An 11,397-nucleotide genomic window follows, 5' to 3' on the forward strand; every position below is an offset into this window, starting at 1 on the left:
GTGCTTAACAGGTTCCTTGTAAATTCTGCGTAAAAAAATACTGTCTTTTTAGTACTACTAGCACTCTTGTTGGGCTACTAACATTATATACACTAAAACATGTATTTCTATTGTTCATTATGTATCTTCTTTATTGTGTATCAACAACATTGGGTGTATTACTACTCCTGCCCCGAAGGGGCAGCACTGTTTTCTGTGGCGCGTTCCGTCTCTACACACAAACGCAAAACAACCTCAACTTCCGGGCAGCAGTAGTTTTCAAACAACACTAGCTAGCCGTTACACATTTTTGCTCAGGGAACTACGGCGAACTTTGCTTCGTTTTGGGTACGATTTGCTTTCGAAAGTCATTTTATATTTTTAATCATCCCATCTTGCACGTGTTTCTGGTAACGTTAGAATATTTAACTTGGCTGCGTTATTAGAAAAGCGGCAAGCAAGATACGATAAGATGCTAACATAGATAGCTAACAGCCGCTCGCCTGGTTGCTTTGTTTCATACATCGAAGCGGTGCTAACGCTAGCAGGTTGAGTTTGCTCTTGTTCCCGTTTTAGCCTTGATGTGAATAGCGAGATGGACGACCAATGTTCACTTTAACTATAATTAATCGCGTGTCAATCATACTAAAGTCCATACTAAAGTCCACAATAACGTTAACTTCTGTTCGCAGCTAGCGGGCTAGCCTGTTGTTAAACAAGCCAGCGATGTCAGCGAGCTCCAAGAGAAGAAGGGCCACTTCCCCCTCCAGCAGCGTCAGTGGAGGCGGTGACCTGGACGATGCCTCCTCTACACCTGGAAGTGGCAGAAAAAGAAGAAGAATCTCAAATGTTCCTCCTGTAGATACAGTAAATTCACGTGGTTTATACTATCACTACAACTGCCGCTTCAAAAATAATGTGACATCTTATTTTATATGTGTGAACCCTTTTTTGATTTTCACGACTCGTTCCCTTTAGATTGCTGTATGCCATGAGCTGTTCAATGCTGTCAGGGACCACAAGGACGACCAAGGGAGGCAACTTAGTGAAGTTTTCCAAAGGGTACCAAAGAGAAGGTATTGCAACACAAAGGCCAGCGTAGAGCCTAACATTGTTAAAAAGAATAGTGTGTGGACCTGTCCAAGATATACACTGTACTTTATGAAATGTGACGGTCTGACTGGTGGGCGGGTCTCACACATACAGAGCCTGATTACTCTTGTTCTTTTTCAGGAATCAGCCTGATTATTATGAAACAGTGTCCCAGCCAATCGATATGACAAAAATTCAGTACAAACTGAAGTCAGAAGATTATAATGATGTGGAGCAGCTCACTGCAGATTTCCAGCTCATGTTCAACAATGCCAAATCGTTCTACAAGGTAAGTACTGTTACAGTATATCTGTCACTGTAATATGGTGTAGTAGTAGAACCATATTTAATTTACATAATTCTTTTCCTGTTCAACTACTCAGAGTGACACTGAGGAGTATCAAGCTGCATGCAAGCTGTGGGGAGTATATTTGCAAACAAGGAATGAGTTTGTGCAACCGGGGGACGGAGATGAGGACGATGAAGATGGTGATGATATGATGGATAATCCAGGAATGTCAACCGAAGATGAGGTCAGTTCCTCTTTAGATGTGTTGTTGAGTTGCCTTGCCTGTGAGTTTGACTGAAGTGTGTAACATCACTATGCCACTACAAATGTATGTTGTTTTTGTATTGACTAGATTGATGCTTTTCGTGGAAATTCATGTTTGTTGTAACAAGTAACTATTTCCAAATAACCAATTTATGCAAATCTGTCTTTTAGACCTCAACTGTCAATTTGAAGGAATTGTTTGAGCAACTCTTGGAGGCTTTAGTGTCACACGCTGATCCCTCAGGGCGTCATGTCAGTGAACTGTTCCAGAAATTGCCTTCCAAAGTGGTGAGTCCTCAAAGATTCTTTAGCCTTCAATTTGTGCCCTGAAATCGTTAATTCTTGACATTTACGGGCCTGTCTGTGTTTTCTAGCATTACCCAGACTACTATGCCATCATAAAGGAACCAATCGACCTGAGAACGATCGCTCAAAGAATACAGGTAGTGACCGATCGCTTTGTCATGCGTCATTCATCTTAAAAATCAATCGCGGATTTCAGAACTTCCTGGTGTTTGTTTTAATAGTCGGCACTAATTTATGTTATTTGCATAGATTGGATACTATAAAAGTGTCAATGCGATGGCCAAGGACATCGACCTGATGGCCAAAAATGCCAAAACGTACAATGAACCAGGATCTCAGGTTTTTAAGGTAAACTCTTTCATGATTTTATTTTTTACAAGATGCAACATCCCAAATATTAACAATTGTTCTCTTTTTTTTTTATTGAATAGGATGCTAACACCATAAAGAAAGTCTTCATCCAGCGGAAGACTGAACTTGAACATGCTGAACCCACTAAATCTAGTCTTCGCATCAGGTATTAAATGACAATCAGACACTTTTATTTTGTGTTTTATTTTTGTCTCAAACACAAACCAACAATTTATTATCAGAAAGAAAACAACACCTACACGGTCTTTCTGTATTTACTGTTACTATTTAGAAATCGCAGGTCCGGCCAGGGGGATCAACTTTCTGGCGTCAGCGTAGCTCTCCACTATGGTTCAGAGAGTGAGGACGACCCGGTGCTCTCTGGTAATTATCAGCGCTTCAGGCGGCAGAGAAGTCTACCGTGTGTTTGAAAAAAACAAAAAAAAAACAAGAGTTCACCGTGTAAATGTTTACAGGCTCCGTCTGCTACGACGAGGGAGAGTCAGAGGCTGAGAGTCAGAGTTCTAGCATGGAGATGAGCAACCCGATCTTCCAGCTGTATGAAGCCGTGAGGGGTGCCAGGAACAACCAGGGCCAGGTCTTCTCTGAACCGTTCCAGCACCTGCCCTCTCGCAGGGAGTACCCCGACTACTATCAGCAGATCAAACAACCCATCGCTCTGCAGCAGATCCGGTAAGTAGTGATGACTCGGTAGATACCATGTTGAGAGGCAGAATGACAGATTAGCAAGTCCATAATAACCTTTTGCTTATTCTTAAGGGCAAAAATGAAGAACTGCGAGTATGAAAGTGTGGAGCAGATGGATGCTGACCTCACTCTGATGTTTGAGAATGCAAAGCGCTACAACATGCCCAACTCCAGCATTTACAAACGGGCATTTAGGCTTCAGCAGATCTTGCAGGTAAGGACTCTTGCAGAAGGTGTTTTAACTCTAGTGTTGCCAAGAATGAAAGTAAAGTAAAGTAAGAAACAAATGAAGCATTTTGCAGAAATTAGTGTATTTGTCTACTGACATGTCCACCTGATCTTCCTGTTGGTAAAGGCAAAAAAGAGGGAACTTGTGAGGAGGGACGATGAGGATGGAGACAGCATTCTGTCATCTGATGCCGGGAGCATCAAGAGGAAAAGGTATGCAGGGTTTTCTCTCTCCCTTCAGATTTTCAATCTGTAGACCCATTGCTATTTCTCTTAAAAAATAAGAATCTGTAGTTTGCTAGCTAACAATAAATACAAATACAGCTTTGTGTCTGGTTTGCCAGCCAAGCTCATTCATATTCTACTTTGATTCTCTTGAAGCCACAAGAAAAATGTGAAAAAGAACCGAATGAAGGACTTATACGAAGCAGTGACTGAGTCTAGGGAGGCGGGCACCAATCGCCGTCTTTGTGATCTGTTTATGGTCAAACCGTCCAAGAAGGACTACCCCGACTACTACAAAGTCATCCTGGAGCCGATGGACCTGAAGACCATTGAGCACAACGTCCGCAGCGAACGCTACGCGACAGAGGACACTTACATGGATGACATGAGGTTGATGTTCCGAAATGCCCGGCATTACAACGAGGAGGGATCTCAGGTAGACGGTGCATACAGTTTGAAATGTGGAATGTTAATCTTTGCTATTTTAACAATCTTGGCATAAGCTACATTTTTCTTTGATACTAACAATTTTGGGGGTGGGGGGGGGGGGCATCAATGTAGGTGTATAACGATGCTGATGTTCTGGAGAAGATACTGAAGGACAAGCGTAAGGAGTTGGGACCTTTTCCTGAGGAAGATGTGGGATCTCCCAAACTGAAACTAAGTAAGTTTGATCATATTCCATGTTTTAGCCCATTTAAAATCAGATGCACTTAACATCATCGCAAACAATTTTTAAAAAATGTACTCAAACATAATTTAATTTAACCTTCAATGATTTCAGTCATTTTATTATAGTATACAAATTAACTTAAAATGAAAGCTAATCTATTATTGTAAACTAACTTCTATTCCACTTGGCACAACGGCAACTGTGAATATAATGGCCTCACTATTAGCTCTTGCTAAGGTCTGTACTTGATTGAGTGCAGCTGTTACATTTCGGTTTTACATTTCTGTCTAATCTTAAGTGTATTTGTGTATCTAGGAAAGATTGGTGTTTCTCCAAAGAAGTCCAAATACCTCACCCCTCTTCAGCAGAGATTAAACGAGCTCTACGACGCCGTGCGAAACTTCACCGACCGCCGAGGTCGGCGTCTCAGCACAATCTTTCTTCGTCTGCCATCTCGCGCCGAGTTGCCCGACTACTATGCCACCATCAAGAGACCCATCGACATGGAGCGCCTCCGAAGCCACATGGCGGCCGGTCGCTACCAAGACGTCGAAGCCCTGTTCGAGGATTTCGCTCTCATGTTCAACAACGCCTGCATTTACAATGAGCCAGAGTCTCTGATCTATCGGGATGCTCTGGTGCTGCACCGGGTGCTGCTGGAGACACGCAAGCAGCAGGAGGGAGGCGAGGACTCCGGACCTCCTAATGTGGGACATCTGGTGCGAGAGCTGATCAGGAACCTGTTTGTGTCCGTGCTGGGCCACCAGGACGAAGAGGGCCGATGCTACAGCGACTCTCTGGCAGAGATCCCCGCTGTGGATCCAGCCGCCCCCGAAAAACCACCGCAAAACTTTGATGTCATCAGGATGAACGTGGACCGAGGCCACTACAGGAGACTGGATGTCTTCCAGGAACACATGTTCGAAGTGTTGGAGAAGGCAAGGAGGCTCCACAGGTACATCAGCTTATTTTTAAAAGTCTTTCTCAGGTTATTTCAGTGAAAATAAAGTGTTTGTTTTGTTCATTCTAGGAACGAAACCAAACGAAAACAGATAATGTTGCATTGAAACAGCAAATGGAAAAGGGTTGTCACATCATTGGGCCATTTCCCTTTTTAAACTTTAAATCGCATTGACATTTGGACCAGTATGAAATTGCACAACTTACAAAAAAAAAGTAGTTCAGGATTATACACTGATTTTACCTGCATACTTCAGCTAAAACAGTGTAATATTCTCTATTAAACAGCCTAATTGTGTTCAAAAGTGATTATGTATTGTCCTTTTTTGCATTTGCAGGACTGACTCTGAGATATTTGAGGATGCCGTGGAGCTACAACAGTTTTTTATTAAGATCAGGGATGAGCTATGCAAGAATGGAGAGATTCTGCAGTCAACTTCACTCAACTACACGTCCAAACACCTGCACAGCGACGTGGAGCAGGAAAAGAGGGAGAAGATTCCCAAAGAGATTGAGGAGGACAAGCTAAAGACTGAGGAAAACAAAGGTGAGTGTGTATGAACACATGTGGCTCATTAAACGGGTTATTACGAATGTACTAAATTGTTTACGTGGTATTAATATGAAATCATGTATTTCTCATCTAAAGAGGGGGAGAAAGCCGAGGACCTGACAGGAGAGTCGTGTCAGTCCGAGTCTGAGTCAGAGCGTGTGTACACTCAGGACTGCATCTTTGGGAACATCACCTACCATGTGGGAGACTTTGTGTATGTGGAGCCGTCAGATCCCAACCTGAAACCACACATTGTCTGTATCGAACGCCTGTGGGAGGATGAAGCAGGTAACACGTGAACACACCAAGAAATACATCGGTATCAGTTGGCCACAGTTCAGACATTATGCAAACTGTATCATAAACAGCTAATCTTGTACCCTTTTATGACAATAACATTTTAGATGTTTTTATTTTCTTAATAAATACTGAGGTTTTTTCTTGTTTTGTTTATTTGTTCGTGTGAAGGTGGGAAGTGGCTCTACGGCTGCTGGTTCTACAGGCCAAGTGAGACCTTCCACTTGGCGACACGCAAGTTTCTGGAAAAGGAGGTCTTCAAGAGTGACTACTACAACAAATTGTCCATCAGTAAAGTTCTGGGCAAATGTGTGGTCTTGTTTGTGAAGGTAAGACCTTCTACAGAACCTGAATAACACACAGAAAACATTGTTTTCTTTTGACTCAAGGATCTGTTCAACTTATCGTGGCTTTTTTTTTTTTCTTCTGGTATCTGTAGGATTATTTCAAAATGCAACCCGAGGGCTACAGAGCAGAGAATGTCTTCATCTGTGAATCTCGCTACACCGGCAGGAACAAGTCATTCAAGAAGATCAAGATCTGGGCCGTGCCCGTGAGCTCTGTGAAACTTGTTTCCCGAGAGGTGCCGTTGCCTGTTGTCCGTGTCGCTTCCATGTTTGCCAAGCCGGACTACGACAAACTGACCATTTCATATGCAGGCAGCGGAGGCTTTATTGACAAGGTGAGGTGACATTGTGTTTTCTAGGCTTATGACATGGCAATATACAATTTGTTAATATTTGTCACAATATAAATAACACGTGAGTCCTCTGTGTGCCCATGTTTATTCGTTTAGGAGAGAGAAGATGCCCCCACGGAGATGAGTGGAGCTGATCCCGGCTGTCAGCACTATGAACAGTTACACTACAACAACATGTGGTTTAGAGTGGGAGACTGTGTTTACATCCAGTCACATGGTCTGTCAAAGCCCCGGGTTGCCAGGTGGGTGAAAGTGTTTCTTTTGCCTCTTTAGTGTAAGAATCCCTCTTATTATTAGGGTTATTAACAATTGGTAACATGGCTCTCTTCACTGGGCTGCAGGATAGAGAAGCTGTGGGTTCAGAATGGAACTACTTTCTTCTTTGGGCCCATCTTTATTCACCCGGAGGAAACGGAGCACGAACCCACAAAGATGTTCTACAAGAGAGAAGTGTTTCTGAGCCATCTGGAGGAGACCTTGCCCATTACCTGTGTCACAGGTTCTGCTTTAATAACTTCTGTTCACACATCACAGTTAATCCACTTAAGGGAAGAGTTCAACATTGTGGGAAACAAGTTAAGATATCTGGCAGCGAGTTAAATACGAACATTGATATCACTCTCACATCTGTCAGTCACCAACCAGCATTACACTACGCTCCACCGGAAAGCATAGAAGCTTGTTACCTGAAATGTCAAACTATTATTCATCCGCCTTTTTTTTCCCCTTACGGCTACATTTCTTCCAATCTATGATGCTAACACGTTTTTACTCTCACCCTCTGCTCTCCAGGCAAATGTATGGTGTCCTCCTTTAAGGACTACCTGTCATGCAGATCTACCGAGGTTTCAGAAGAGGATATGCTGCTGTGCGAGAGCCGCTATATCGACACAGAAAAGCAGATGAAAAAGTTCAAGGGTCTGAAACGCTTCTCTTACTCTTCCAAAGTGGTGGAGGACGAGATCTTCTATTTCAGGTCGGTCAGTCAAGCAGAGCACTGTTTCTGATTCAAAGCCGTTTCTTGCCCAGTCTGAATTTCTGTTTGTGTTTTCTCTTGTGCTGCTAATCCTGTGTAGGAAACTGATGGTGCCACAGAAGGAAGCATCGCCCTTTTTGGACAAGAAGATCAACGAGCTTGAGGTCAAACTGGCAGACGTAGAGGACGAGGATATGGAAGACATAGACGACGACGACGAGGCTCCACAGACGCCGTCTATGCCTCTGGTGCAAACCCCTCTTGCAAGCGATACGGATACCGTGCCATACATTCCTCAGGTACCCATACGTCTCCAGGAAGCACACATCTTCAAACCCCATGTTCTAATATTCAAATTAAGACAAACTTTGTTTTAACTCGCATCTTTGGTTCTTCATGAAGTCCACTCCGAAGGTAAAGGGCTTATCTAAGAAGGAAGGAGCCAAGAGGAAGATCAACATGAGCGGCTACATCTTGTTCAGCAGTGAAATGCGAGCGGTCATCAAAGCCCGACACCCAGACTTCTCCTTTGGGGAGCTGAGTCGACTCGTGGGCACCGAGTGGAGGAACCTTGAGGCTACCAAGAAAGCTGAATATGAAGGTGTGTGTGTGTGTGTGTGTGTGTGTGTGTGTGTGTGTGTGTGTGTGTGTGTGTGTGTGTGTGTGTGTGTGTGTGTGTGTGTGTGTGTGTGTGTGTGTGTGTGTGTGTGTGTGTGTGTGTGTGTGTGTGTGTGTGTGTGTGTGTGTGTGTGTGTGTGCGAGAAAATGCGCCGATGTGAACGGAAGTCAAGACGGCAATTATTTGGACATTTGTTTGTTTTTCAGAACGTGCAGCCAAAATAGTGGATCAACAAGAGCGTGACAGACCACCACAGAAGCAAGTGTCCCCAAGAGCAGGTACCCCCGTAGGGTCACTGATGGGGGTGGTACCTTCGCCTAGCACTATGGGAATGATAAACCAGACCATGACACCTGTGTCAGGTAACCCCTCTCAGAGGCAGCACGAGTGTTTGACAACAAGGCAGCAGGGAAATGAGGCTGGACTGTTGAAAACCGTAATCCTCTTGATTTTCTAACATTTGAAACTTATTTATCTCAAAACTACATTCTTAAAGCAACAGTTTTCTTTTGCTGCTTTTTCACATTGTTTTATGTTTATTTTACTATCACTAGCTTCACATCGGGAAATGCATGACATTGACTGCATGATCTATTTATAACCATGAATAACTTTTAAACATTTCATTTAACTTAAATGCTTGTTTTGCCTGCTAACATTCTCAGACCCGTTTGTATTTTCTGCCCCTTACGCACACTGAACCTTTAGCATCATCAGGTCCGGTTGTTTGGTTGAGCCAGTGGTTTTTGTTGTTCACACATTGGTCTCTAATGCAGCAGGTCAGTGGCTAGTCTCCTATGACATTGCATGGCTCTCCAGGATAAGAAAGATTTTTGTCAGCACAGCTGGACAACAAAAACCAAAAGTATATCACAGAAGATGACCATTCTGAATTTACAGAGTCTACCCAGAGGATTGATGTAAATCATGACATTTAAACCATAATTAAGTAAGAAAATGGTAACATCTTGCCAGCTTTAGACCGGGATATTGCTGCTTCTATGTCCATTAGAGTTGTACATTTGTCACTGTCTCACCACTCCTGAGCAAACATAATTACAAGAGCATGTGTAGCTGAAGGTGCATGTGTGAAAGGGGCCACAGTGTGCAGTAGTAGTGCATGTTATCATAGAGTCAGCTGCATGTCACTTATGCATGGATATGTTGTCCTCTCCTTGCACTCTTCCTAAAGGCATGATGGGAGCTTACGGCCCACCTTATATGCCCATGCAGGGCCCCCATGAGGGCTTGTTGAGTGTGGCCACAATGCTACCTCACCCTGCAGGGGGGCCCCTCCTGCCTCATCACCATCTCCAGCAAGGTATGCCTGGGTACCCTGGCATGCCTCATCAGGGTAAGGTCCACTGTCCTAGTCACACCTGCTCAGTCCCATCCAGTCGTGTCTCTCCTGCTGGAGGGGTTTACCTGGTCCACAGGCTGCACTGCCTGAGCTACTCACTGAGCAGTCGTAGCACTCTGGTCTCCAACAACCTCTCTCAAAGTGTTCTCATGTCACACCTGAAATATACAGGATCCACATTCACATTTACAGATGTAATTCATGTGAAAACAAACCACGCTACTAGTATTCACCTGATATACAAGAAGTAACAATTTCACAAGTCATTGTAAAACATTGTTGTAGTTCTTAACATAAAGCAACCCAGGATGAGTTATTAAATGCACAGAAACTAAATATTGTCATTTAACAGGTATGATGGGCGCTGGTATGAATGGTATGGCAGGAAGTCCTACACAAGGAAGCTTTATGCAACAGGTGAGCTCCGGTCCTAAAAACATCCTTTTCTACTTAATAACAAATTCCGTCATGCTGCGTTTTCACTGAAGAATGTGTAAATAAACAAATTAAAGCCTTGTTGCTGGTTGTTATGTATAACACATTTATTGTATCGTATTATTCTTAGGATTCAATATTCCACATATTGTCCACATGCTAATTTTCATTGTTGTATTTTAGCCTGGCATGTTCAGCCCAGGACCGCACGCTCCCCCACCATATCCAGGACAAGGCCCGCCCTCACACCTGCAGCCCACCACTCCCATGTTTGTGGCTCCACCACCAAAGACCCAGAGGGTGCTCCACTCAGAGGCCTACCTCAAGTACATTGAGGGCTTGAATTCGGAGTCTACCACCGTCAGCAAGTGGGACCAAACGCTCAAAGGTGGTGTTCCTTAAGTCTTCTTTTCATTGTGTGTGTGTGCGTGGAAGCTTTCATGTGGACACAATATTGATGGTACTGAAACTTCATATTATACCACAAAACATGACTGTTTTAATGATCTTACTACCCTGTGATGTCTTAGTTATTAAGATGCTAAAGTCACCATGTTAGAGCCTGTTTTTATGTTGTAAATATCTTTGCTATTAATGGAAATATGATTACTGTTTACATGTAAATCAGGAACAGTACATGATAGAAGCAAAAGTAATCTGCAAAGTAATACATTATTTGCTTACTGAGCATAATCAGCTCTTGTGCCTCTTGATTTTGTGTGCTTGAACAAAAGGAGAAACATCATCCTCCTCACACGAATGAGCATCATTTTCTTGTTAAACTAACTTCTCAAACCCTGCGTTTCCATCCCAGCTCAAAGGCGCGATACTTACATGACCAAAGAGCAGGAGAGCCGGCTGCCAGCACACTGGCTGAAGAGCAAAGGAGCCCACACGACCATGGCGGATGCACTGTGGCGCCTGCGTGACCTGATGCTGAGAGACTCTCTGAACATCTGTCAGGGATACAACCTGTAACTTGTAGGAATGACCACTATAGCCAGCTCACCCACTGCTCTTATCCTCAAGCTACGGAGTTTAGGAAGGATGATAGACGATAGAAGCAATATTTTATAGTGAATCGTGATCAATTTTATATTTATTAGCTGATATAATGAGCTTCATAGTTATTTGTGTGTGTGCATTTTCTTTTCTTACACCACGGGATTGAGTGTGCTGCAAAACCCACTGTTGTTGTTTTTGGCTTATTGATACTACCAAAATAAAAGTCTCAACACCTTGTTCATAATGTTTGTCCCCATTGTTTGTCTCCAACACGCCTTACTTTGCACTTCTGATAATATGAAGAACGTGATGTCTCTTCACCAGATAGTCCGGCATTATTCTGGAAGTACTTCCTCTCTGTTGATGTCACTTCCCGA

At 43.4% G+C, this 11,397-nt stretch overlaps 1 protein-coding gene across 4 annotated transcripts; it reads left to right on the forward strand.

Moving 5' to 3' along the window:
• The first annotated feature begins 219 nt into the window (after positions 1-219).
• On the forward strand, positions 220-11,264 carry pbrm1l (polybromo 1, like). Of its 4 annotated transcripts, none has more exons than XM_076111107.1 (30): positions 220-327; positions 672-846; positions 958-1,055; positions 1,213-1,360; positions 1,455-1,604; positions 1,796-1,912; positions 1,999-2,067; positions 2,180-2,278; positions 2,362-2,447; positions 2,574-2,665; positions 2,758-2,974; positions 3,062-3,203; positions 3,345-3,430; positions 3,599-3,878; positions 4,004-4,106; positions 4,431-5,070; positions 5,414-5,622; positions 5,725-5,916; positions 6,097-6,254; positions 6,365-6,607; positions 6,722-6,867; positions 6,967-7,124; positions 7,418-7,601; positions 7,702-7,900; positions 8,004-8,202; positions 8,427-8,582; positions 9,413-9,574; positions 9,933-9,997; positions 10,199-10,403; positions 10,830-11,264. In XM_076111107.1, the coding sequence occupies exons 2-30, from the start codon at positions 706-708 to the stop codon at positions 10,991-10,993; spliced, it is 4,908 nt and encodes a 1,635-aa protein (XP_075967222.1). In that variant the 5' UTR covers positions 220-327; positions 672-705; the 3' UTR covers positions 10,994-11,264. The 4 variants fall into 4 exon arrangements, with proteins under 4 accessions (XP_075967222.1, XP_075967225.1, XP_075967224.1 ...); XM_076111110.1 differs by having other exon boundaries at positions 8,427-8,498; XM_076111109.1 differs by having other exon boundaries at positions 2,583-2,665.
• Positions 11,265-11,397: the final 133 nt, after the last annotated feature.

Source organism: Anarhichas minor, unplaced genomic scaffold (assembly GCF_050575085.1).
Source record: "Anarhichas minor isolate MPS153535 unplaced genomic scaffold, ASM5057508v1 ptg000043l, whole genome shotgun sequence".
Classification (NCBI taxonomy): domain Eukaryota; kingdom Metazoa; phylum Chordata; class Actinopteri; order Perciformes; family Anarhichadidae; genus Anarhichas; species Anarhichas minor.